The sequence below is a fragment of the Astyanax mexicanus genome, chromosome 25 (assembly GCF_023375975.1).
Source record: "Astyanax mexicanus isolate ESR-SI-001 chromosome 25, AstMex3_surface, whole genome shotgun sequence".
Classification (NCBI taxonomy): domain Eukaryota; kingdom Metazoa; phylum Chordata; class Actinopteri; order Characiformes; family Acestrorhamphidae; genus Astyanax; species Astyanax mexicanus.
Window position 1 is genome coordinate 22,366,547 of NC_064432.1, and position 27,088 is coordinate 22,393,634.

General features: G+C 35.1%; 2 protein-coding genes and 3 non-coding genes across 7 annotated transcripts; 2 read left to right on the forward strand and 3 right to left on the reverse strand.

Moving 5' to 3' along the window:
- Positions 1-140: 140 nt before the first annotated feature.
- trnaq-cug (transfer RNA glutamine (anticodon CUG)) lies at positions 141-212 on the reverse strand. The gene has a single exon. It is a non-coding gene; the product is annotated as a tRNA-Gln (tRNA).
- A 186-nt stretch (positions 213-398) lies between these two features.
- Positions 399-470, reverse strand: trnaq-cug (transfer RNA glutamine (anticodon CUG)). The gene has a single exon. It is a non-coding gene; the product is annotated as a tRNA-Gln (tRNA).
- Positions 471-2,036: 1,566 nt separating this feature from the next.
- On the forward strand, positions 2,037-2,109 carry trnaf-gaa (transfer RNA phenylalanine (anticodon GAA)). The gene has a single exon. It is a non-coding gene; the product is annotated as a tRNA-Phe (tRNA).
- Positions 2,110-3,477: 1,368 nt separating this feature from the next.
- Positions 3,478-11,845, forward strand: aptx (aprataxin). 3 transcript variants are annotated; one of them, XM_015601159.3, is made up of 9 exons: positions 3,478-3,665; positions 3,787-3,923; positions 4,455-4,501; positions 7,071-7,124; positions 7,290-7,529; positions 8,041-8,100; positions 9,241-9,467; positions 10,500-10,603; positions 11,258-11,845. In XM_015601159.3, exons 2-9 carry the CDS (start codon positions 3,794-3,796, stop codon positions 11,410-11,412), a joined length of 1,017 nt encoding a protein of 338 aa, XP_015456645.2. In that variant the 5' UTR covers positions 3,478-3,665; positions 3,787-3,793; the 3' UTR covers positions 11,413-11,845. The 3 variants fall into 3 exon arrangements, with proteins under 3 accessions (XP_015456645.2, XP_049328229.1, XP_007232804.2); XM_049472272.1 differs by having other exon boundaries at positions 3,478-3,611; positions 3,785-3,923; XM_007232742.4 differs by lacking the exon at positions 3,478-3,665 and having other exon boundaries at positions 3,832-3,923; positions 7,238-7,529.
- A 1,200-nt stretch (positions 11,846-13,045) lies between these two features.
- slc44a1a (solute carrier family 44 member 1a) lies at positions 13,046-26,190 on the reverse strand. Its single transcript, XM_022667240.2, has 16 exons — positions 25,860-26,190; positions 24,774-24,860; positions 24,078-24,220; positions 22,941-23,077; positions 21,984-22,074; positions 21,277-21,446; positions 21,056-21,145; positions 20,042-20,181; positions 19,132-19,318; positions 18,731-18,899; positions 17,908-18,064; positions 17,715-17,798; positions 16,813-16,950; positions 15,318-15,554; positions 14,741-14,821; positions 13,046-13,719 (listed from the first exon to the last, which is right to left on the reverse strand). Exons 1-16 carry the CDS (start codon positions 25,881-25,883, stop codon positions 13,696-13,698), a joined length of 1,959 nt encoding a protein of 652 aa, XP_022522961.1. The 5' UTR covers positions 25,884-26,190; the 3' UTR covers positions 13,046-13,695.
- Positions 26,191-27,088: the final 898 nt, after the last annotated feature.

Sequence of the window (27,088 nt, forward strand, 5' to 3'; positions counted from 1 at the left end):
CCATTCCCATTCCCTTCTGGTCCAAACAACAGCTTCCTCCTTATTTGATGATCAATTTGTGGTCACTGGTACAGAAAGCAAACGAGACAGAAACGATTTGAAATTTGTAAGAAGTCATTTGAGGACGAAGAAAAATGTGCAGGTCCCACCGAGATTTGAACTCGGATCGCTGGATTCAGAGTCCAGAGTGCTAACCATTACACCATGGAACCCTTCTTGCTCAAAGAATTGGATTCAGAGTCCAGAGTGCTAACCATTACACCATTGAACCCTTATGGTCCAATCAACAGCTTCCTCCTTATTTGATGATCAATTTGTGGTCACTGGCACATCAAACGAAAGCGACAGCAACAATTTGAAATTTGTAAGAAGTCATTTGAAGACAAAGACAAATGTGCAGGTCCCACCGAGATTTGAACTCGGATCGCTGGATTCAGAGTCCAGAGTGCTAACCATTACACCATGGAACCCTTCTTTAAATATGCTTACTGTAAAATTATAATATATTTACTAAGTATTACACCTGTATCACTATTATACACCAGGTATGTTAGAAATGTACTAAGAATTGATGTTAAATATATGCTATCTATTTACATTGGAGTAAAAATATGCTTCTTGTTCCTGTCTTTTGTAAGCAGAACACTTCTAGTATAGTATATACTTTGTTGGGTATAAAAATAGATTTTAACATACTGTACTACAATTTTTAGCATGTTACAAATTTACTTCAAATGTTATAAATGTAGCAATTTATTTTTCTTTTTAAAAAGTTACAGGATACGTTGTACTTTGTGAACTACTGTAAAATCTGTTTTTAGCACACTTTGCTAAAAATGTACAAAAGTATATTTGGAAATCAGTATTTTAGAAGTATGCTGAATTACATTGAAGTAAATGTGTAATTCATAGTAGTCTATTTATTTAAAATGCACTGTACTGTACTTGTTTTAAGAGTATGATCAAAGTTTACTTTCAAACATTTGATGAAAGCATAATATTAATGTACTTTTAATATATTTTAAGTAAGTACATAAATCTGTTAATATATTAACAGCATACTTAGACATTTCTCAATATGTTTTAAGTACAATTAAGTATATATTTTTCCACCAGAGTATACTTGTACCTGAGTAAGGAATGTCAATACTCTTGATATCTGTGGTTGCAGAGCCGACAGGCCCACTGAGACTAACCTATTCAGGCCGAAATAGCTCAGTTGGGAGAGCGTTAGACTGAAGATCTAAAGGTCCCTGGCTCGATCCCGGGTTTCGGCAGAGGGTTGAGATGTTTTGAGGAGCAGTGCTCTCTGCTGGTGAAACGCTGCAGCTTACTGCATTTTCTTTGTAGTAAACATCACTTCCTGTGTGACACCTGTGGACACAAATCACTCCTGTGTTCATGGGGTTATAATGGTTAGAACTCTGTAAATGTAAATGCAGCATACTACACTGCAATTACAGTAACTATTAACAAAATACAACACTAATATTAAGAAAAACACACGTTTTTGTTGACTACATAATTCATTTCATGCTCCGCCATATGCTAATATTATTAATAATATCAATCCACAACATAGAACATAATAATAATACAAATTGAATTACGAGGTGTGTCCAAATTTGAACTATTTTTATTATTTGTATGTATTTTTAAAACTTTATTTTTGATTTGACTTTATTGTTTTGATCTTTGATCTCATACACTCTTTTGTGACCCTTAATTTGATTTTAAATTATATTTACAGATGTGCATAAAATATGAATGTACATATATTTGTAAATATATTCCTAGTCCTTAATGATTTGCCTTTAATTCTTTAAACCTTTACATGTCTTGTAAAACAATAATAGTATTAAAGTATGTATTTTATGGACAGTGCTAGATTTCTGTATGGGGCAGCTGGGTGTTACTGGTACTGTGTTGTATGCTGTTAGTGTGGGTAATCTCCACAGAATGAAAAATAAAGCAGTAGAGAAGATAATGGGCATGCCACAGGTCTGACAGAAACACTGAATTTCTTGAAATATCAGGCCGAAATAGCTCAGTTGGGAGAGCGTTAGACTGAAGATCTAAAGGTCCCTGGTTCGATCCCGGGTTTCGGCAGAGGAAGTGAGATGTTTTGAGCAGCAGTGCTCTCTCCTGGAGAGAGTCATATATGGACCTATTAAGTGTACAAATACGGTACACTATACGGTAATTACAGTGAATGTTATACAAAATATATATAAAATTTTAGGTAAAATTTAGGACTTTATTATTTATTATTTGAGCATTCATATCGCAATATTCTTGTGCAATGTTTTTGCAATGCGACATCAATATCCATTTCTCAAAACTTTTCATTGTTATTACAAAGTAAAATTCACGCATTATTACTATTTATTTTACTCCAATCATTGTTGCAAAGATTGCAATATCAAAATCATGACATGTTTAATCATCGACTGCTGCCGAAATTTGGAAAAATTCCAGTATTATTTTATGTCGCACTAGATATTAAAATATCGTGCAGCCCTAGTAAAATCTAACAATACATAAGTTGTTTGCAATATTTATTTTTGTCTCAAGTCAGCATTCACAGCCTATATTACAAAATGAACATCTATAATATACAGTATATCCAGTCTCAGTCTTGTTTTATGCTTATTATTACCATACAGCATTTTCAGCAATCTTCACACATCTTATTTTATTTTTTTTTGTCTGCCTCCAAAAATATACAGGGAAGTACCTGCATTTTAACCTTAATTTATACATTTTAACCACATAATATCATTGTTGTTTTATTTTTTTCACATCAATATAAATATAATTCCATTTATACAGTCTTTACAAATGTATTCTTTTATTTGCACTATTATCTATTATTAAATCTATTATTACACATTTACACACTAGAGAGTTTTACACAGAGAGATTTACACAGTTGAGAGTTAATATTAAGTATTTTGTGTGTTTTTTTCTTACAATTTACTTGATTTTGATTATCTTTTTTGTTAGTTTTGTATTTTTTAGGTAATGTTTTTGTTTACAGTGTAAAAAAAGGATTTTTATCAGTTAGCTTTAGTATAAGTAATAGTGTGTAAGCAAACAAGCAATTGAACTGTGTTTTTCATCTCAGATCAATACAAATATTATAGTACAAATGTTCAATCAACGTATTTGAGTTGAATTAAATCAAGTTTCATTTATTTTAACCACATTATTATTATTATTTTTTTAGGTCGCACGGCTGAACCAGGGTTACAGTGTGCTTCTGCGCCCTAAAACTTTTTATATTAGGGAGCAGGACACATGTGATTAGTCGTAATTAATCACAAAATATTGTTGTGATTAATTCAATTCATTTTTAAAATCGATTGACAGCACTCATTTTAATTAGTTTAATAAAATATGTCCCTATATTTTAATACATATATTTTTAAAACGTTTTTGAGTTACCGTTTTACCCGAACTTTTATTTTGAAGTGTTGAAATGCACATGCGGCACATTGCTGCTGCTGCTGGTTCGGAGAGTTTCTATTTCAAAGGCTTTTTAAAAACCTCGCCATCGCACTAAGCCGTGTCAGACCGCCTATAAACCATATTTGAGGATCATCTTAAAGAGATCAGAGTCTTTATCCTTATAGCTGCTACAGATGCTACAGAAGCTACAGATAGTCAGTCTGTGTTGTAGCTGAATTAAAGGCTAGCCTAGCCTGGCTAATATAGCCAGCTACACTATACAGCAGATTTAGTACAGTCAGAAAGTTACATTTGCTTTATAAAACTCATTTACAGCAGGAAAATGCCCAGCTGCTGGTTTGTAAGCGAAGATGACTGTCACAAACCCATTCAGCTCCCTCACCAGCAGACTGTGAGTTTGGGTCGAGGTCCAGAAACTAAGATTAAAGACCAGAAGTGCTCCAGAAACCAAGGTAAAATCTTCCCTTTTTATCCCACACACAGTTTCATTTACTTCTAACGAGGAGTAATTGAGAGTAGTCTCACTTATATACCTATAGAACCAGTGAAAATTTGGATACACCTCTTCTCATTCAAGTGTTTTTTTTATTATTATTATTTTTAACTTTGTAGATTTAATGCTGAAGTAATTAAACATATACACGAACAAATGCGGAATTATTTAGTAAACAAAACGTGTTAGCACATGATTAACATTGCTAAAATTGCTTACAGTATATTGTGATACATTCCATTGTAACCCCAGTATTGCGATATGTACTGTATGGGCAAGTTCTTGCCAATATACAGCCCTACTAGAATATAACAGTTTGACCGTAAACCAGATAAAGTTTGATAACTAAATTAAATTCTGAACCAGAAGCCATAGCTAATTACTGATGTTCAGTGTCCTAGGTTTTTAAGCTCAAGCATTGCAATTTAATACAGGTTAGCGACTGTTACATATCTAATTATAATCTTTACATATTTCTGTATTTTCACAGTTGAACTGAGAGCAGATTGCAACCGAGGATTTATCAGTGTGAAACAGGTAAGCTAGTCATTTCTAATCATTTTAAAGAGTAAATAACAAAATCATATAAAATAGCATTGTTTGTTGTTGTACAAAGCAACTATTGGGAGTGAATAAAGCAAACTTTAGTACTGTCATTTTGTCAGTCTTAGCACTGACTTAATTAGCAGCTGCAGGATAATAATCGATACTCTACTTGGTTGTCTACTGAGATTTGAGGCATTTATGACCAATTAATCTTTGGTGTGTTGAGTCATTTACTTTATTTTACTCGTGTACTGTCTTCTTTAACCCAGACTGGAATAAAAATAAATTATTTAAAACTCATTCGAATAATTTCTCCCACGATAAATATATGGGATAGGTCTAGTTAGTTTCATAAATGGAAATACAGTACATACCATCAGGGCTTTATCCATGCAGTACTCGCTGCCTGGGCCGCCATCCTGCCATCACTGTACTTGGTTCAGCACAACCTTAAAAAAAAAGAACACTAGTTTGTACACTTATTAATAGGATTTCGCTTTCTGCTACCTTAGCAGTGTAATTTATGTAATAAATATTTTAAAAACCTTAATAATGCTCAGACAATTATTATTCTTGTTATTTGACAGCGGTGCTGCTCTAATCATGGATTTAGTTAATTCAGCAGTGCTATTGTAATTACACATTAGCATGTTAGCTAGATATCTCTGCAGTGTTATTTCAGTCATACAATTGTTATTTTACTTGTTTTAACTAATTGTACTTTTAGCTTGCAAACTAGTTAATTCAAAAGTGCTGTCTTAGTCAAACCTTTAGCTAACAGTTAGTTGCTAGCTGCTATGTTATCTCAGCAGTGTAAATTAAAGTTATAAATTTTTTTGTTACTTATTAGTGTTATTCCAAACATAATTGTATTTACGCAGTGCAAATTAGTCATAATTATACCTTAACAATGCTGTTCCAGTTGTTATTTTATTTCAGAAGTGCCGTATGTATCATGATTAAATTATCTTAACTTAACTGTGCTATTCTAATTAAAATTTAATTCTTATTATGAGTTTGGTCATTTCAATAGTTCTAGCCACACATTTAACTAGTCAACTAGTTTGAATTCACCTAGGTAACTTAACTAACACTAGCTAGCTTGTCTAATTAACCAGCTAGGTAACTAACTAGCTAAATAACTAATGCTAGCTAACTTGGCTAACTTATGCTAGCTAGCTTGGCTAACTAACGCTAGCTAAATAACTAACGCTTGCTTAGCTAACTAACCAGCTAGGTAACTAACTAACCCTAGCTAGCTTAGCTAACTCTAGCTGGCTAACTAACCAGCTAGGTAGCTAACTAACACTAGCTAGCTTAGCTAACTAGCTAAGTAGCTAACTAACTCAACTAGCTAGGTAAGTAAAGCTAGCTAGCCTAGCAAACTAACCCTAGCAAGGTAATTAACGCTAGCTATGTCATTAGATAGCTAACTAGCTAGCTTTTACCCTCAGCAGTGTTATTTAATCATAATTTACCTTATTAGTGTAATTTACTTACACAGGAGCGCAGTTTTCCACAGAGAAAGACAGTGTTTTCGTAAAAACGAAAAAACTAATGGTGAAAAAATTAATGCTATGGCTAAATTAGCTCAGCTACAGTTAGCTGGTAGCTATGTTACTACAGATGGTATCTTCTAGCTGAAGAGCAGCCTGTGTGTGAGGAGGTAATGTTACTAAACTGATACAGAGTGTTATAAATGATACTAAAAACTTTATTTCATGTAGTTTATTAGAGTAGAAAATAAAAATGAACCTAAACCAGCTCCCTGCTGGCTCTCTACCTCACCTCTCTCTGTCTGCTGAGTGCCTGCCTCTGCTGCTGAAACAACCTGTAATCAACATTATTGATTACAATATGATATGGCACACCCCTGCTTGCTTAATTAATTTTTTATTATATATTTTTTCAAATATTTATTTATTATATTTATTTATAGCTGTTTTCAGCTGATTATTTTTGTCCTTGTGGCTTTAATATTTATGGATCTTAAAATCCTGAAATAATTATTTGAATCTGCATTTCGTATGATTGAATTACATTTACCTGACTTTTTAATAACATGAAATATTCAATGGTTTAATTAAAAAACGTTTCAAATTTTAAAATATGTTTTTGTGAAATTTACCATAAAATCAGAACTGTCTACCAGATGTTTGCCCTCTAAACTAAATTTGTATTTCTGAGTTTTGAATCAAATAGATTTAAATGTACGGATCTGATTTTACATATTAAAATTATTGTATCTATTTTTTATCTGAAAATGTTAAAATCTGAAATTGGAACAACAGCAAATTGCACAACTCAAAATACAAAAATATTTAACAATACAAAAAACAATACAAATTTCAAGGTACATTTAATTTAAATATAAAAATAATTCAAATTCAAATATTTGTCTGCTTTTACACTCCATAGGATGGGTGCTTACAGCTTATTTATTACATTAACACATTTATTATATTATTTACACAGTAAATATGTCAGCCTTTGTTTATGTAAATATTAAACATGTGTCCACACTGTAATGACTTGTATTTTGTTGTATTTTGCTTTTCAGTTAGGAACTAACCCCACCAGTGTGGACCATGTGGTTGTGGGCAAAGGCAATCAGGTAAAGCACACCTGCATTTTAAATTTCACACCCATGCACCTGAAATTACCTGTGTCATCATTAGTGTCATCATTAGTGTTCCGTGCTGTTTAGTAACTGATGCTGTTGTACAGGGCGCTGGCTGTGACATCATACCAACATCATTTCCCTCACCTTTACAACCAGGTGCCTTTAAAGCCGGGTCAGAAACTCTACATGGTCAACCAGCTTTACCCGTACACCGTGCGCTTCACTGAGGACACGTCGGTGACTGGATCTGCTGGGGAGAAGAGCAAACCAGCGAAAAGGCCACACCAGCGAGATTCTACTGAAGATAAGAACGAGGAGAGTCCAGCCAGGAAAATGTCCACGCCGTCTCATACAGAACAGGAGTCAAACAGAGCAAAAACAACACCAGCAAAAGCGGTGAGATGCATTAAAACATTTTAAAAATGTAAAAACAAATCTAGGTTTAGGTTTTTAACTCTTTTAGAAGCTGCAGTTTAATTTCTGGTGATCAAATAAAAAGCATTATTTTCTAAAATTCTGTATTATTGGTCAGTGTCGCTTCGAACTCTGGGTCATACTGCTTGCCGCAGCAGCTGGAGTCCTAGAGAGCACAAATGGCCATGCTCTTTCTGGGTGGGTAGATGTACTAATTTAATGTTGTTCAGCACAGGTGTCTGTTAGCTGATGTATCAGAGCTGGGTTTCTGTGCTTTCCTCCTAAAAGAGGCAAAGTCTGGCTTCATATGTATCGGAGGAGGCATGTGCCAAAGGTTTCTATAGCCATATTTATGCATTCAGAATATATTCTTGTGAATAAGGTAATTAAAATGATATAATGAATAATTTTGCTTCATTGACTTTAAATGGATAAGAACTAACTCTTGACTCTCCCTGTTGTCTTTTATATGTGAATGTGCTGTTTTCCATAGGAGCCTGCAGGCCATTGGAGTCAAGGTCTGAAAGTTTCAATGCAGGACCCAAAGATGCAGGTATTAATTTACACAAGACTTAAAAAGACTTTTTTTTTTTTTTTTTAGCTTGAATGTTTAAATGCTATAATTTAGATCATTTTTTAACACATGATGGAATCACTTTTTTAATGTATAATCCAAATCACTCAAGGAGCTGGAATATACAGTATGTGAAGTGACACATTACAAGTAAACAAGATAAAAGATACACTCATTGTGTATAATAATAGTGAAAAACAGTAGTTGCACTAATAAAGAAATGTGGCGTCACAGTAGTATTTATAAGAAAGATAAAAGTTATCAGGAACAGTGAATAAAAAAAATAATTAGACGCACATGAAAAACTCTTGTATATGTTTATTGGATATATTAAGCTATACAGCTCTGGAAAGAAAATAAGAGACCACTTCAGCTTCTGAATCAGTTTCTCTGATTTTGCCTCGTTATAGGTATATGTTTGAGTAAAATGAACATTGTTGTTTTATTCTATAAACTACAGACAACATTTCTCCCAAATTCCAACTAAAAATAATGCTATTTAGAGCATTTATTTGCAGAAAATGAGCAATAACTAAAATAACAAAAATGATGCAGATCTTTCAGACCTCAAATAATGCAAAGAAAACAATTTCATATTCATAAAGTTTCACAAGTTCAGAAATTAATATTTGGTGGAATAACCCTGGTTTTTAATCACAGTTTTGGCATCATGTTCTCCTCCACCAGTCTTACACACTGCTTTTAGATAACTTTATGCCTTTACTCCTGGTGCAAAAATTCAACCAGTACAGTTTGTTTTTTTAGCTTGTGATCATCCATCTTCCTCTTGATTATATTCCAGAGGTTTTCAATTTTGGGAAAAAAAAAAATCAAATTTTAAGTAGTCTCTTATTTTTCCAGAGCTGTATATACATGCAAGATGTTTTAGCATTTTGTTGTAGAGGTTCCTAATGGAGTCCTGAGATAATCCTTCCAAAACAGCTCCAATATTCTCACATAGTTCCTGCAGATTTTTGAGCATTGATAGCATGTTCAATAGCATCCCACACATTTTTAATCAGGGATAGGTCTGGTGATGCTGGCGGCTGGCCATGGCTTAGTTTATATTATAATTATAAATATTACATTGTCGTGTTTGTGTTTCCACTTTGTCCTCAGGTGTATAAAGACGAGAAAGTGGTGGTCATTAAGGATAAATACCCAAAGGCGCGGCACCACTGGCTGGTTCTCCCCTGGGACTCGATCTCCAGTCTGAAGGCTCTGAGGCCGGAGCACTGCGAGCTGCTGAAGCACATGCACAAAGTGGGGGACAGGATGATACAGCAGTGCCCTGACAACCAGAAACTGCGCTTCCGTCTCGGCTACCACGCCATACCCAGCATGAGGTGAAACTACACAGTAGGGGTGTGCCATATCGTATCGTACAAAACATTTTTTAATATTGTGATGCCCTCAAATATGGTGCCATATCACCCACCCCTAATTATCACATCAGGGTACTACTTTTTTCTGTTTTTAGCAAAAAAAAAAAAAAAAAATCACACTGTTCTCATTTACCATTATATATCTACTAGATACAGATTATATCTGTTCAGTCTCATTTATTTTACTTTAATCCTGGATATATGGAGATATTTGGAGTGAATTATTTTAAGTATCATGACATTCATGGATCATTGAGTTCTGTTATAAATCTGATAATATTGTTGTATTTTTTAATATCTCAGTTAGTTAGGGGTGTGCCATATCATATCGTATGCAATAATAAAATTAAATTTTCATTTTGTTGCAGTAGTGTATTCTTAAAAATATATATTTTTTAATTCAGTGTTCTATCATATCGCCAAGAATATCATTATCACAAAAGTACCATGAAATATCTTGATTTTATTTCAGCCATATCGCCCACCACCTACTGCACACTAATCTATATTGTTGCTGACAGTCAAAAACCTAGTATCTTTATTTTTGCTGTTCGCACTATTTTTGACATGCATCCGTCAGTTCTTATTTATTGTTTTTAAATACAAAATTACTTTTGTATTTAGTTTTTAAATACTTAAATTATTTTCAATTGAATGTTGGCAAGGCATATATCTTTTTTTTTTGTATGTTTACCATTCTGGAGATAAAAACAGCCTTGTCAACAAGGCCAAAGAACACTTTTAAAGTATTAAAATATTATTAAAATAAAATAAAGTTTATGTTTAAATGAACAGGCTTGTGCACTTTTATAGAGAACAGTTTATACTCATGATTGCAAGATTTATGGAGGGTCTATATTGCTATTGTAAGTTTTAGCCATGCATCACCATATCAACATAAGAAAAATGTTAAGGGTTTAATAAAAAAAATGTAAAAAATGTGGTGTGTTGTGGCTAATTCTGGTTGATTCTCTGTTTTCACCTGTTTTACAGCCATATTCACCTGCATGTGATCAGCCAAGACTTCGATTCTCCTTGTCTGAAGAACAAGAAGCACTGGAATTCATTCACCACTGATTACTTCGTTGACTCTCAGGGTAAGTGGGGAAAATAGATAACGAGATAACGACACTCATATACAGCTATCGGAAAAAAAAAATAAGAGACCATTTTAAAAATAGATTCTTTTATTTTACCAAATTAAAAACCTTTAGAATATAATCAAGAGGAAGATGGAACTGAACTGCTCGAATTTTTGCACCAGGAGTAAAGGCATAAAGTTATCCAAAAGCAGTGTGTAAGACTGGTGGAGGAGAACATGATGCCAAGATGCAGGAAAACTGTGATTAATATATATATATATATATATATTTTAGGGTTATTCCACCAAATATTGATTTCTGAACTTTTAAAACTTTATGATTATGAACTTGTTTTCTTTGCATTATTTGAGGTCTGAAAGCTCTGCATGTTGTTTTTTGTTATTTCAGCCATTTCTCATTTTCTGCAAATAAATGCTCTAAATGAAAATATTTTTATTTGTAATTTGGGAGAAATGTTGTCTGTAGTTTATAGAATAAAACAACAATGTTCATTTTACTCAAACATAAACCTATAAATAGCAAAATCAGCGAAACTGATTCAGAAACTGAAGTGATCTCTTAATTTTTCCAGAGCTGTGTATATATATATATATATATATGACAAGATTATATCAGAAGATTCTAATATTAAATGTTTCCTTTGTGCAGACATCATTGCCATGCTGGAGCGAGACGGTAAAGTGAGCGTGAAGGAAGGAACGGGTGAGCTGCTGAAGCTGCCGTTGCGCTGCCATATTTGCCACAAAGAGCAAGCCACAATACCCAAGCTGAAGGATCACCTCAAAGTTCATCTGTCCTCCTGAAACATGTTAAACAAGCAGGTTATATTAGGAGGTTTTGTTGGAGAGTTGCACTGTATGTAGATGTTAAGTGTTACATAGATGTTAATAGAATAAATCTACACAGGGATGTGTTTTCCCATTACAGTTAAAGAGAAGGTAAATAATTTTTAACGTACCCAAAGGTCTGTGTACGTTATTTACATGTGACTGGTTTAGGTTTTGTTACTATAGAATTGTTCCTAAATTACAAGTTTTACAGTAAGTTAAAACCTGATTCATAAAAAAAGCATTTTTTGTGTTTGTGTTTTGTTTTAGTATTTTTGATGTGTGTGTGTGTGTGTGTGTGTCTGTGTAAGAGAGAGAGTGGGTGTAACTAAACTTAGCCCAACATCAGACCAATATCACAGTTTTTATAGGCAAGTCAGTTCAATAAACGAACATCTTTGCAGCGAAACTATGCAGTTATATCCACTCATTTAATGCCAGCCTTTCATTTATTTAAATGGGGTTACATCAAAATACACTAAAACGACTTTTAATTAGCATTTTAACAACTTAATTTAAATTACAGATTGTAGAATTTGACTCAAAAATGCAGAAAAATGTTGATCTCTAGGTTTGTTCTAGCTGCTGTGCTTGCGCAGATCTCCACATCAATGGAGGCTTTCCCACTGGAATGCTGACACACCCACACTGCCAGTGTGGCAAGCTGATTGGCTGTTTTTTTTGTCCTTCAACAGAGGATGGGTTGAGAGTTATCAAAACTGCCTGTCTTTTTTTTATTTTTATAATTTTTTTTTTTTTTTTGCCCAAATTTTCTCCTCAACTTAAACAGCCAATTACACAACCCACTCATGAGGACTCCCCCTATCACTAGTGATGCCCCAACACACCAGGAGGGTGAAGACTAGCACATGCCTCCTCCAATACATATGAAGTCAGTAAAGAGCAGCATTGCTAAAAAGCATCACAGCACACTTGGAGGAAAGCGCAGCGACTCGATTCTGATACATCAGCTCACAGACTCCTTGTGCTGATCCACATCACCCTAGGAGTGATGAGGGGGGAAAAAAAAAACGCCATCTACCCACCCAGAGAGAGAAAGACCAATTGTGCTTTCTCAAAGCTCCTGTAGCTGATGGCAAGCTACATGACCGGGATTCAAACCAGCAATCTCCTCCTGATCATAGTGACAGCTCTTAAGCCTGCTGGAACACTCAGAGCCCTACTGCCTGTCATTTTTTTGAACCAGTTGTTGTTTCTTCTCTTTAATAACATCTCTGACAACGCCAATAAGTACTGTATCGGCACACCTCTAGTAAATAGTGTTAATAAGAAAAGAAAAAAAAGTTTTTTTATGCTTTATATACACAACCATTTATTCATTTTATTGTTTGTTTTCATGTGTATAAATATGTTCAACCATGACTACATGTAGGTAACAGTCACTGATGCCTCAAGTCAGGTTAATAACACAACTGAACGTTTTAAGCAGGCTTGGGGTGCAGCAGTTCTGTTTTTATACTAAAACTAAAACTACAGCCCTAACCCACGTTAACGTTCAGTATAGACCCTGTTTAAACACCACTTGTGCTTTGGATCGGCGTTAAAACTAATCTCTGCTTAGTATTGACAGAAATAAACAGTTGAAATACAGTAACTGCTGTAGGTCTAATAGAAGCCACTACTACATTGTTCAGTTTCTCTTTTTCCAGCAAATTTCAAGTTAAATCCCTTCTTATTTAATAATACACTCTTATATATTCAGTATTAATCTTTATATGTCCTATGACCGTCATCATTTCTCTATTGACTATGACCATAATCTGCTATCAGCTAAATCTTTTCTTTTTTTCTTACAGGTATAATAATAAAGCTAATCTCAGCATAAGGAATATTATTAATATTGCTCATCTGATTATGATCAGTTAAAGCTGCCGATGATTTGAGGAGGAAATCATATATGGCCACACATGGCTCAACATCAAAACGAAATGCAGTATAAAAATACATGACAGTAATTGAATAAAAAGAACAGGTAACAGCTTTTTGTAACTAAAATACCTGATTTACAAAAACGACTTAAGTACATTTCCAAAAATATACAAAACCATTATTGCTAAAAGATGCTGGATGTTCATTTATACAAAAAGGCTATCAAGTAAGTATGCATAGATGCCTCACGGGTGCTTAATTCTGAACTTGCTCTGTAATTAAAGCACACAGTGAGGAAAAACGTCCCTGGAGTGAAGATCATCACCAGCACCTATTGGAGGCATTAATGGTGTCGGATATCCGGCTGCATCACGCCAACGTCCCACCATGAGTCTGAAACACAAACAGAGACCAGCTGTCAGGTTGCCAGTGCTCATGCATATGTACAGTGTCATATTTAAGAATTTGCCTCCTTACAGTTTTCTCTATTGTCATACGTGCATTTTTAAGATTATCAAAATTTAATATCAAACAAAGATAACCTGAGTAAAGATGATTAATGATTGAATTTTTTAACAGCTATCCAAAAGAAATTGCCCCCATTAATTAACTGCAATTATCCACATTTCACTACTAACCACAACCAGGCCTGTTTGCTGCTTGACCTGTAGAAGCAAGAAATCACTTAAATAGAACCTGTCTGACACATCAAGCAGCTAAAAGATCTCAAAAAGCAACACATTATGCCCCGATCTGAAGAAAATCTCAGTCTGGAAAAGGGGTACAAAGTCATTTCTAAAGCTTTGGGACTCCAGAGAATCACAGTGAGAGCTATTATTCACTAATACAGACAACATGGAACACTGGTGAACCTTCTCAGGAGTGACCGGCCTACATAATTACTCCAAAAGGGCATGAACAACTCATCCAGGAGGTCAGAAAAGAACCCAGAACAAGATTAAAAGAACTGCACGTCTCACTGCAGGTCTCGGTTAAGGTCAGTGTTAATGATTCAATAATAAGAAAGTGACTGTTCCCCAAAACTTTGGGTAAATATTCTGTGGACTGACGAGACAAAAATTGAACTTTTTGGAATGTGTGTGTATATGTATATATATATATATATATATATATATATATATACACATATTTCTATGTGGGTGTTGGGTAATTCTCACCCCTGCAGTGTTAGTGAGAGTTGTGATCAGATGCAGCAGTGCTGTTGGAGTTCTTAAACACCTACTCACTGTCACTGCTGGACTGAGAATAGCCAACCAGAAATAACCATAATAAGCCAATTTGGTAACTAAAAAAGATCATCTACTAAGTCTTTATACAAGCCTATCACCTTATTTCATCATCTGCAAGTGTGAACTGTGTGAAATGTGGACTGAACATTGGTTTTAAAGCTCACCATGGGCTTCATTTCCGTGCTGGTTCCTCCTGCTGCTCGCTTCCCCTCAGCCACAGCCTTTTTACTGCTCTCCACAAACTCCTGTACAGCACAGAATGATGGAGAACAGCATTTATCACTGATACTATTACTGTGTGTGGGTTGAAATGATTTCTAAATGGTTCTAGTTACAGCTAAACTATATATTGGGATTTTATCATATCGTGATAAAAGTTTTTAATAGGTTTGACTTTGTACACATTGAGGAAATCATCAGTGCATTACGGATAGTGTAAAAAAATACAGTTTAATTGGGTGATATGTAGCACAATTTGTATGTAAATCACTGTACTACACATGAAAGAGTATTGGAATAGGAATTTTTAATAATCTGCCACTCATGATTAATACTATGCATCATAAGATTATATTTAAATACCATTAAAAATAATTTGCCATATCACCCAGCACTAGTGCAAGCCTTGTACTATAGACATAGGATTTATTTTTGTCTTTCTTCTGATACTGATATTGAAACTGAGTTCTGACTGACTGGCTTTGTGAAGAAAAATTTCGAGACTGGACATAAAGTACGTACCATCAGGGCTTTGTCCATGTAGTACTCGCTGCCTGGGCTGCCGTCATTGTACTTGGTGTCGATGGCGAAGCAGAGGAACAGCACGTCCACCACCATCTCGAAGATAGAGAGGAAACAGTGGGCCACCAAAAAGGCGAACAGACACACTATGATGAGCGGCAGCACCCACACTGTGTATTCTCGCTGATAATTCAGAGCCAAAACGCCTGCAAACGCCGTGCACGACACAATCAGGACCTGGAAATAATAAAAAAAAAAAACACAAATTAGAAGTGCCTAGCCTATGTACAGTATACAGCTCTGAAAAAAAATTAAGAGACCACTTCAGTTTCTGAATCAGTTTCTCTGATTTTGCTATTTATACGTTTATGTTTGAGTAAAATTAAAATGTTTGTTTAATTCTAAAATCTACAGACAACATTTCTCCCAAATTCCAAAAAAAATATTGTCATTTAGAGCGTTAATTTGCAGAAAATGAGAAATAGCTAAAATAACGATAAAAAAGATGCAGAGCTTTCAGATCTCAAATAATGCAAAGAAAACAAGTTCATATTTATAACTTAAAACTTAAAGTTTTAAGAGTTCAGAAATCAATATTTTGTGGAATAACCCTGTTTTTTAATCACAGTTTTCATGCATCTTGGCATCATGTTCTCCTCCACCAGTCTTACACACTGCTTTTGGATAACTTTATGTCTTTACTCCTGGTGCACAAATTCAAGCAGTTCAGCTTGAAGGTTTGATGGCTTGTGATCATCCATCTTCCTCTTGATTATATTCCAGAGGTTTTCAATTTGGTAAAAACCAAGAAACTCATTTTTTTATGGCATTTTGTGTCCCATGATTTATGGCACATCCCATAGACACTAAAGAAGCCTTCACTGATCTGTAATATGCCAGATGCCGCCAGTCACGATCATTATCACACGCTGCACTACACCGTTGTCCACTATGGGTGGTAATGCCTTTAATAAATGTATTCTCAGTACATATGTGATGTACATTGTGGTTCGAGGAATGGAAAATTCCTGCACTACCTAGGAAATGTAATCCCCATCCACCTGGCATCCACTATCAAGCATGTTTTATGGCTGATCAGTGTAAGTGTATTACACTTATTTGCTGCTGAAATTAAATGAGATTGTAAATTATGATTGTGTAAACAAGCAGAAGTTGCAGCGTTCAATTCTTCTTCAATTCTAGAACCAAGCCAAGACCTGTTTGTTGGGTAAAGTTCTGCCCTAAAGCAGACTTTCCAAGTCTCCCGGAAGTGGCGTGAGTCGACCACATTATCATTAACGGCTTCCTGATGCCCACAAGTTAGATAAAATCTGGAATGAGTGGCCCAAGACTGAACTCAAGCGATACTTGGGGCCCAAAAAAAATGGGGGTACCTCCCTGAAATCAACTTTTGCAACTTGGGATGTCTGCTAAAGCTACAATGCTAACATCGCTAACATGTAAAGAAATAAATCAGTTGAACCATAAGCCATACCTTTCCCAGGAACAGGACAAAGTCTCCCACCGAGTTGATGGTGGCGACACGGAGAGCGTTCTCAGCGAGGATGATGAAGGCATCTCGGGCAGACGTGCAGAAGCTGGTGCTGTTAATGGCTGTGGCTACATAGGCATTCTAATAGATAGAAAAAAACAAGAGTTATCAACACAAATGCACACATGTCTAAAGCAATAGAAAAACATTTGGAGTTTTATGACTATTGTAGCTAACCTGCAAACTAATTCTGTAAACATAAATTAATGTTTTTTTTTTTAGTAGAATATAGCAGGCCATTTCTTTTGAGGCGAAGTGTAATAATCATGTAGTTTATGTTAGAGGTGGTGCAATATATCGATTGTGTGATCTTGTCTAGTATTTGCTTAGTTTATTTTATCCTCTTCAGGAACACAGATGCCGTAAAGTATTGTAGGGGATTTTCTTTTGATATATTGACTTTTTATAGAATCGTGATCGTGATATCATCGTTATCATGGGTCATGTATCGCAATAATATTGTATCGGGAGATACTCGGACAGGTTATGTTTATTTTTTCCTGGGGAAGTAGTGCAAAGTAACTATTAACTGTTTACCAGAATTTTTCAGAATAAATAAGTTTGTAATAATATTAGTCATCATGTTTTTGTAGGTGATAGCTATGCATAAATCCAGTAGCTACTCCCATTCCAGTCATATATATATATGTATATATATATATATATATACTGAGATTTCTAATTCCATGTAGTAAAAATACATTAATCACCTGCTCAGGTAAAGCTAATCTCGTCCACACAGGACTTCAGTCAGTACTGGTGACGCAGTAAAATGTAACACAGAGTAATACACAGTTAACAGCTTTGATAAGAGTGTAAAGTAACCCTGAGCTGTGTTTGCGTACCTGATTCAGGTAGCTGAGGCACTTCTCTAAACACCACAAACAGCAGACACAAGATTTCAGCATGCAGCGAGCGCAGGCGTTTTCCTACAGGAGAGAAAACATATATAATTTAATACGTATTAAATATAACACTGCGTTTAAACCTAGGGATTCACAGTGGTATAAAGTATCGTATGGATAGAGTTAGACGTACACTGCCTTTGAGCTGGGTGCTGATGTAGCTGAGGGTGAGGCGAGGGATCTCCACCAGCGTGATGATGAAGGCTCCTTTTGCCACCGTGCCCAGGTGATAGCGCATCAGCTGTATCACTGCAGACAGGATGGGCGTAATGGGGAGCTGAGATTTATCTCTACAGGGGGAAAGGGGACAATACATTATCTTTACTGGTACAATATTAACAGTGATTATCTGGGGAGTGTGTCTGTATTTAGACTAATAAGCCAAAACATTATGACCACTCACAAATTTAAATGTCATAATATATGCTACTTTGCTCTATACGAGAGTGCATAGCTGAAGGCACCTAAGAGTGTGCCATATCGTATTGTACAAAACGTATTGTGACAGTACTGTGGTGATTAAAAAACATTAGATTGTGATAATGCCACTATTCTGTCTTATTATAAATCTTTTTTGTTTAGGTTTACAGTTTATATGCATGTACTTAATATTTTGCATTATATTACTAAATTGCTATGATACATTATTCCTTTTTTCTATTTTTTACAGGATTTAAAAAAGTAATATTGCATATTGTAATTTATATTTATATTTATATTGAATGTTTAAACCTGTAATAATATATACAACTTTAACATTTATTTAGTTGCAGTGGTATAACATTTGGCCATATTGCCCACCCTTAGTGGCCATAATATTTTGGCTTATCTGTTTCTATATAGGCTGGTTGTTCATTTATACTTAATTAGGTGGATTTTTCCACAGCACTTTAACTCATAACACAAACTAAGTGCAAGAATTAAGAAATGTGTTTTTTTTTTAAAAGGCCACAAACCTGGTAAAGTAGTATATTACAACCGCCCCCGCTACCGTCATCTGCTGGCAGGCCAGGATGAACTCGCTGATCCAGATGAGCCCGACCGCATGATACCACACCATGTACTGCATCGGCCCGTCCATCTTAAACTCCGCCAGTCCGGTCTGATTGTTCTTTATTGGATTTCCTGTGGACGAGGCATAGTGACATACCCAACCATTCCTCTTTACTTACCATATTAATTTGTACATTAAATACAAATTAAGCACTAATTTAAGTGTAAAGTCAAATTGCAAGACATTCAACGTCAAATCTTCTATTTTTTAAAGCTTTTATCTAATTATCTATACATAGAATATGCCTTGCTCCTCTGTGGTATGGGGTAAGTGGGGGCTAAGTGCATTCACAAAAACACAAACCTGCTGTTCCCAGTAGCAGCAGCACAGTAATCCAGTAAACCCAGAACATCATGAGGGTCAGAAAGGTCCAGAAAGGCTGGAGAACCAGCAGGGGCAGGTGTCCAAACACATTACTGGCCACGCGGAACAGAGCGATGGTCAGGGCCACCCGCTTCCTCATGAAGAACATCAGCAGCAGTAGGACCGCCTGAGAGGAATGATAGTGTAGGTTAGGATTGGCTGTTTCCAGTAAGAAACATTAAATTACACATACAGGAGAACTGTGTGTTTTCTTACATGTAACTAAACGGTTAGGATGTAAAACAAAAAAAAGAATGGCTCTGTTCTACAAAAACGTACCCTGCACAGTTTAGCGATTTTCTAGTTCAGAATTACTTAATTAATTATTAAACCTTTAATAGTCACACTAAGAATGTGAAATTGTGCAAAATTGTGTTCTCTTTATACAAAATAAAAATGTATTTTGTTCTTTTGTTCAGTCCGTCAAGTAGCCGTCATGCAATTAGTAAGCAATATGATCTTGTGCAGTGCTAATGCTAAGCTAATTAGCATTAGCATCCAGTTTTATTTACTTTAACTGGGCAACTCAACATGTGTGGGCAACTCGCGTGTGATTTCTGGGGTGCTATTCAACAAAATTGTAAATTAGAACTATTAAGGGAACATAATAGAATGTAATTCTGTATATTTTATATGTTATATGTTAACGTAATTTGAAGTAAATGTTTGCAGAACTAAATAACACAATCCCAGTGATGTTTTTTTTTTATAACTTCACCTCCAAAAATCCAAAAAAATATCTTTTTATGACTCTGCCATTATTATGTATTCAGTTCAATGAGGGGAATAAGACTAACTGGCAGGTTTATTGGCAGATTACTATTATTATTGTAATTAAGTATGACGGTACCGTGAAGATGGTAGCTGCTACAGCGTAGATCAGCAGTGCTTTCTCATTGTCTTTAGCCACCTGCAGTTCGGGGGCGGGCAGAGTGGAGTTGGCAGATACCCGGTGATCCACGTAGAGCCACCACAGAACCCCAGTACCACCTGAGAGAGAGAAAGAGAGAGAGAGCACCAGATTACATCCCTAATCAATACCAAATAAAGTAGAAGCCAGGACTAAACTGAGTTAGCATTCTGAATAAATATAAAATGTATTTATGTACTAAAGACTGATTTAAAGCAATTATTGGCTAATTAAAATATGATTCTGGTACTATTGTTAGTTGATTTTTTTTATTGAATCTCTAAACACAAAAACGTCTAGTGTCTCCCTTACAATTCTAAAGTCACATTACATAAAGTCACATTATAAACGCTGGCTATTAATTAACTGCAAACGTTTTGATTCTTTCTTTATTTTTTATCCTTTATAAAAATGTAAACATGTTATACTTGAATGAAGTTGTTTTTAACCCCTTTATATTCCTTAAACTCTGTAAGTAAGCCCACACTGCATTAGTGTCATAATACACAACACGTTGATTGGACCTAATATAGAACCCTGTGGGTCTTTAGGTATTTTAGCATTTTCTGTTCAGAGTCTAACTGTTTCTAACTGTTTTCTGAGAAGAATTAATGGCTAATTGAATGATGTTAGTAGAAATGGTAAGTTCTGCTGTTTGATATAATGTGTTATAATGTGTATGGTGTCTGCATGTTACTCTTGTCTTCAGTGCAGTTCACTGCTTTTTTGATCGTATAATTCGCTGTATCTCTTTATTTATATCTAAATTCTGTTTTTTATCCCTCAATTCTGTGATTCTGTTTGTGTTTTCCGTATCGTGGAAATCATAGGGCCCTAGAATCATTAACCCTGGGTTTACTAGGCTAATAACCAGCACTTTTTCTGTGTTATCAGGTGCAGTTTCACAGCATGATAGCCAGTGCCGCTAGGGCTAATCGGCTTATTCCAGCCTACCCAGGGAGCCGAGCACCACGACAGCCGTGAGCAGCCACACGAGGATTGCTGAGATATAGCGGATCACTCCCATCAGAATCACAGACAGAACTGCGGAGGATAAAACAGAGAGATAAATGACCAAAAAAAAGCGTAATTTAACTTATTTTTATTAATTTCCCATCACAGCGTTATAGAAAGCACTGTAAACTGGGACACAGCCAATGTAGGTATCTAGGTACCTAGTGATAGCAGACACAGCCCCATAATGATCTCCTTTGAGGTCATCACACCAGCGATGACCCGGTGCAGCACGCTGTTATCACTGACGAACGTGATGAGCGCCTCGGCGAACTTGGCGTAGCAGGAGATATCCGCCGGCGTGCAGCGGTTAAACACTGGCAAAGACTTACTACACAGAGAAAGAGCAGATTAGCAATGATAATGCAGCACAGAAGAGATGCACTACTGTTTAAATCAGTATTATATATGATTTAAACATTTATTTTAATTATATACACATAAATTATCCTCATGTATTAGTTATAAATCTTCAAAAAATAAAGAAATGATTTACAGAGCTGTTGAGGGTTCAGTGTAACTGTAAAAATGTTTTTTTTTTTTTACAATTAAAACAATATTTGTTGTTATATTATATCATGTACTGAATCCAGTAAATAAGATTTTAGATAATGTAGCTCATGCAGCTTTCTAAAGAAATGTACATATACTATAATATACATTTCTTAAATGTATAGAATATATAAATATAATTTTTTTAAAGAAATCAATTTTGTCCTATTCCAATTAAAGATATTTTTTAAATAATTGACTCATAATTAAAATCTAAAATATCTTTAGTTGTATCATTTACAATGATAAGAAATATATATTTATGTATAAACAAGACTTATGTTGGTTAAAAATATAAATAAGAGAGTAATTTTGCCTTGGAGGGACTGGAAGTTTGGGACATTTTGTAGCGCTGTTTGGATCATCATATCTGTTGGGGTCCAATTCATAAGAGCACAACCGAGACCCTGAAACACACAAGCAAACAAAAACCATACCTTAAATTTAGTGTTTTTTCAATATTTTAAAATGTTCTGCATTGTAGGTCAACACTAAACTCATCCAAACTATAAGGGAAACATATGGAATTATTATTTAACAAAAAGATAAACCAGAATATGTATTATATTTTAGATTCTTCCAAGTAACACCTCTTGCCTATATGACAGTTTTGTACATCTCTGCTGGATTTTCTCTGTCAGTTTTATGAGGTAGAGTCACCTGGAATTCAGGCTTTCAGTTAACAGCTGTGCTGAACTCATCAAGAGTTAATTACTTGAATTTCTTGTCTCTTAATAAAGTGTTTGAGAGCATCAGTTAAAGTAAAGTAGTGAAGAGGTAGAGTTACAGGTATACAGTGAATAGTGAATATTTGAGTAATGTTCGAATCCAGATTATGAGAAGCAAAAACTACTCATATAAATACAGAAAAAAAATTAAGGAAAAGAAGGCCAGTTAAAAGGAAAATAACAATTTCAAGAACTTTGAAAGCATCCCCAAGTGCAGCCACCACAAAGAGCATCAAAACTACCCCAGGAAAGGAAGAGCAAGAGTTTCCTCTATTGTACATAAGTTCATCAGAGTTACCAGCCTCAGAAACCGCAAGTTAACAGCTCCCCAGATAAAAGCACCTAAATACTTCACAGAGTATTTTGGTTTGTTTAAGACTTTTAATTTACTATATGATTCATTATGTGATCCTTCATAGTCTGGATCACTTCAGTACGGAGAGGCCAATTCACCAGTACACTGGCAATGAGCATTTTCAAATGGTGTCAAAAATAATCTAGTCCCAGTCCTGTAAGCGTTAAAATTAAATTAAGACAGTGCTCACCGTTGGTATTTGCAAATTTTCTGAGATCAGCATAAGTTTGGAGTTCTGCCTCCGGGCACCTGGAGACGCAGAGCGCTACAGACTTGATCTTCCTTCTCACAATATCAATGTTGCACGGGTCCAGGAAAAACACATACCTGTAATTTACACGAGAAACAGCTGTAATTGTGTAACATTATGTGTTTTATAAATGTACAGTATCAGTTTCTGTATCAGTTTCTCTGATTTAGCTATTTATAGGTTTATGTTTGAGTAAAATGAACATTGCTGTTTTATTCTATAAACTACAGACAACATTTCTCCCAAATTCCCCCAAAAATATTGTCATTTAGAGCATTTATTTGCAGAAAATGAGAAATTGGCAGAAATAACAAAAACGATGCAGAGCTTTCGGACCTGAAAGTTCACATTCATAAAGTTTTAAAAGTTCAGAAATCATTATTTGGTGGAATAACCCTGATTTTTAATCACAGTTTTCATGCATTTCTGTTCATTTAAAGAGCAAAGACTTTAAATACACTGATAAAAACAGCATATGTCACTATATTCTGCATAAGTAAGTATACTACTGTGTTTATTTTCCCGAAGAACTTCAGTAACATTACTCATTCTCATGCAGGTGGAATGAAGCAGCTGTCAGTTTCTAAAGCCCTCAGTCAGGTAATCCATTAACTTAATGAGCCCAATCGGATTAAACCAATCACTACATCAAGCTGGACACACGTCCAAACCAGTGACTCCTGTACAGGCTTTCAGATAGAGCTATATGAAGTGGTGTTATTGATCAGATTAGTATCTGTTTTAAATGCGTCTCAGCTCATCTTCTGAAGGGGTATAAGTGATCAGATTTGTTTCTGTTTTAAGGGAGTCTCAGATCATTTTCTGAAGTGAACTGAATGATCAGATTTGTATCAGTTTTAAATTAATCTTGGGCGTTTACACTTACTCAAGTTTATAATCCTGATAACAGATATAATTCTATATACGCATGAAGTGATAAAAATTAGGGTACATATATAACTACTATGCTCTCCTAGTTCAAGTTGGTGCCTGTCAAAACAAGTTAGATGCTAGAGGGCAAAAAGCTAAAAACAGGAACTTTAAAAAATAACGAGGTGTTTTATCTGTTTTACGCACTTATTTAAGGTCTGGTCCCGGCCACTGAGCTCGATCCCCGGGATCTCTGTGTTCTTCTGGCCGCAGATGTTGCCGTAGCTGTCGTAGCCTGATACGAGTCTGGAAGCTGCTCCGGTTGAGATGGCGAAACCACAAATGAAGAGCTATGGGAGAGAATGAAAATCCATACAGTCAGATAAATCACATTAGCAACAGATATGATCCATCCACAGTGCACACTTAAGGCTTTGGCTTTAACCATTTAGAGCTAGAGTTAACTTCACTACCTTCTGTTTTAATCAGTGAGCAACTATGGCAATTATTCACACAGCAGGTAAAAGAGGTCCCGATCCAATGAGTAATTTGTCTGGCATTTCAATTCTAATGGAGCTAAAATGTTAATACAGCAAGAAGGTCCTGTTTTCCGGACATATAAAGCTGTATAAAGCTGCTTTAACACTGAATGCAGAAAGATTGCTGCACATATCGCGTTCAGTGTGAAAAGAACTTTGCATGGAGAACCAGAAGACAGTATTTGTTAATATCTGGGTAGTAAATCAGGTTAAACTGCACCTGAACAGCCATTTAGTTCAAACATAAAGAGTATATTTAATAGTTGGGTCGGATCAAGGTTGGATCATGTTCCTATCAAAAACAAACCACTGTCACTGACTAAGTTTTGAATAATATAAACAGCCTTCTCTGATTAGAACTCACCATTCCAACGTTAAACAGGGCGAAAAGAATCAGCCATGGTATATCAGTGCACCGCCGCTCCTCCAGAGGCTTCCAGTCCACCTTTTTCTGTCAAGAAACACAAGAATTATTTAAAATGTGCACTGAGTGTAAATGAGTGTACTTAGCAATGAGTGTAAATAACGCAAAAGGCATGTCCACTTTGTTAAAATAAAATGGTACATTTTTTTTATTTTATTCAAATGCCTGAATATTCTTCATAATTGAAATAGAGTAATAATACATTTTGAAGAAATGATGCTATTATATTTAAAAAATATTGCAAATATTATTTTTTGTTCATCACAATTATTTATTTGACCAATTTTAATGCATATCATAGGTCATTCGTAGTACTGAACGATATGGCCAAAATGAATATCATGATATATTTCTTAATTTCGGTCGATGCAATATAATTTTGATATGGATATAAACAGTATTGCATCCTCTGTGTATGTATGTAATCATGCACTACTAGAGCAAGGTGATATGTAAAAAAATGTTGTATGTAGTTTATAGAATAAAACAACAATATTCATTTTACATAAACATATAACTAAAAATAGCAACATCAGAGAAACTGATTCAGAAACTGAAGTGGTCTCTATTTGTTTTTTCCACAGAGCTTTATATATATATATATATATATATATATATATATATATATATATATATATATATATATATATATATATATATATATATATATATATATATATATAAATTGCATTTTCTTTGTTTTGCCATAGTATCGTTTGGTATCGAGCATTGTGACCGTGCACTTTGTATCAGTATCAAATCCAAAGTATAATATTGTGACACCCCCAACTCCAGAGCTAATGGTCAAACAGCGATATATTATCTATCATACGCTACCTCCTGGTATTTCTACATTAAAGCATTAAAAATTCCCTATAAAGCGAAAAATTCAGATTATAAAACTCCAGCGTTTCTAAAAGAGGGCGGAGCCAAGACCAAACCCTCCAACCAACAACACAGGCGTTTTTAAAACAGCCTGAAGATCATAACCCTGTAAAACCGCGCAGTCCGCCAGGTTCAGCTCACCTCTGCACTGCTGCAGCATCCCATCGCAGCAGATTCCTGATCTGGATAATAATCCGAATTAAACAGAATCAGATGCTGAAACTAGCGGGGAGTTGCCTGGCTGGTCTGGAATGGAGGAAAATCAGCTCCAGGATTTTAAATCCGGTAATAAACGCTCTCAGACCGCAGCAGCACCGCGTTAATAAATAGATCCAGTAATAAAACACTGCGCGAATCCCGTCCGCGTTCAGATCTGCGCGGTTTAAACCGGATTAACTCCGGATTCCTCTATTCTCCGGATCTGGGGACGGTGAGGAATAACTTCCTGAACGGTGAGGCTGCAGAGGGAGGGAGGGCGGGGGGAGGCGGGCAGGTCTGAGTTTACCGGCTGATCCAGGATCAGCTGCTGCTTCTGCCTGAGATTAAAGCGGAGCAGCGGTCACAGTGTGAACAGATCCTGAACCGGTTCAGTAGCAGCGCATCGGGATTGGCGGAGCGGCGGCAGATTTGACTGAGCTGTGTGAGTGAACCGGTTAGTGTAGTATTAATGCACTGTTCCACAAATACAATAATATTAACAATAAGGTTTTATATGCTAAAAAAATACAATTAAAACTTATAATCCCTTAATTTATAAACATATATCACATAAAACATATAAACATTTAACCGTCGCATTATCATGCTGTATAAACTATACTTATAACTTATAAAACTATATTTTTATGTTGTTGCATTATTATGCTGTATAAAACTATACTTATAACTTATAAAAATCTATATTATTATGCTGTCTGTTGCATTATTATGCTGTATAAACTATACTTTTAATAAAAAATAAAATCTATATTATTATGCTGTCTGTTGCATATATGCATATATGTAACACACACGTACATATATATAACCACATCACTGAACTTGCTGGTCTATAAATACACATACACTACATATTGCTATTGTCTTACTTCCGCTTTACTGTGCACACATTACTTTACTCTCTTGTTATTTTGTGCAGATTACCAATTTAAATATATTACTTGTCTACTTCCTATTGTATATTCCCTATAGTACATTGTCTATATTTAACTTATATATTTAGCTTAATACTTTATTGTATGTTTATAGTCTATAATTTATGTTTTATAGTTCTTCTACTCTTTTTATTTATTTTTGTTAATAGCTCGTGTGTCAGTGGAAGATTAACACAGTAAAATTTCATTGTATAGTGTATTATTAGTATTATATAT

Excerpts from the sequence above, each read along its gene's own strand:
- aptx (XM_015601159.3), top strand. The coding sequence starts at position 3,794 with ATGCCCAGCTGCTGGTTTGTAAGCGAAGATGACTGTCACAAACCCATT. Across the intron at positions 9,468-10,499 it reads CACGCCATACCCAGCATGAG|CCATATTCACCTGCATGTGA; the intron begins GTGAAACTACAC and ends CCTGTTTTACAG. Across the intron at positions 10,604-11,257 it reads TTACTTCGTTGACTCTCAGG|ACATCATTGCCATGCTGGAG; the intron begins GTAAGTGGGGAA and ends TCCTTTGTGCAG.
- slc44a1a (XM_022667240.2), bottom strand. The coding sequence starts at position 25,883 with ATGGGATGCTGCAGCAGTGCAGAG. Across the intron at positions 24,221-24,773 it reads CCCTGTTTAACGTTGGAATG|CTCTTCATTTGTGGTTTCGC; the intron begins GTGAGTTCTAAT and ends TCTCTCCCATAG. Across the intron at positions 15,555-16,812 it reads TTGTCCTGTTCCTGGGAAAG|GTCCTGATTGTGTCGTGCAC; the intron begins GTATGGCTTATG and ends TATTATTTCCAG.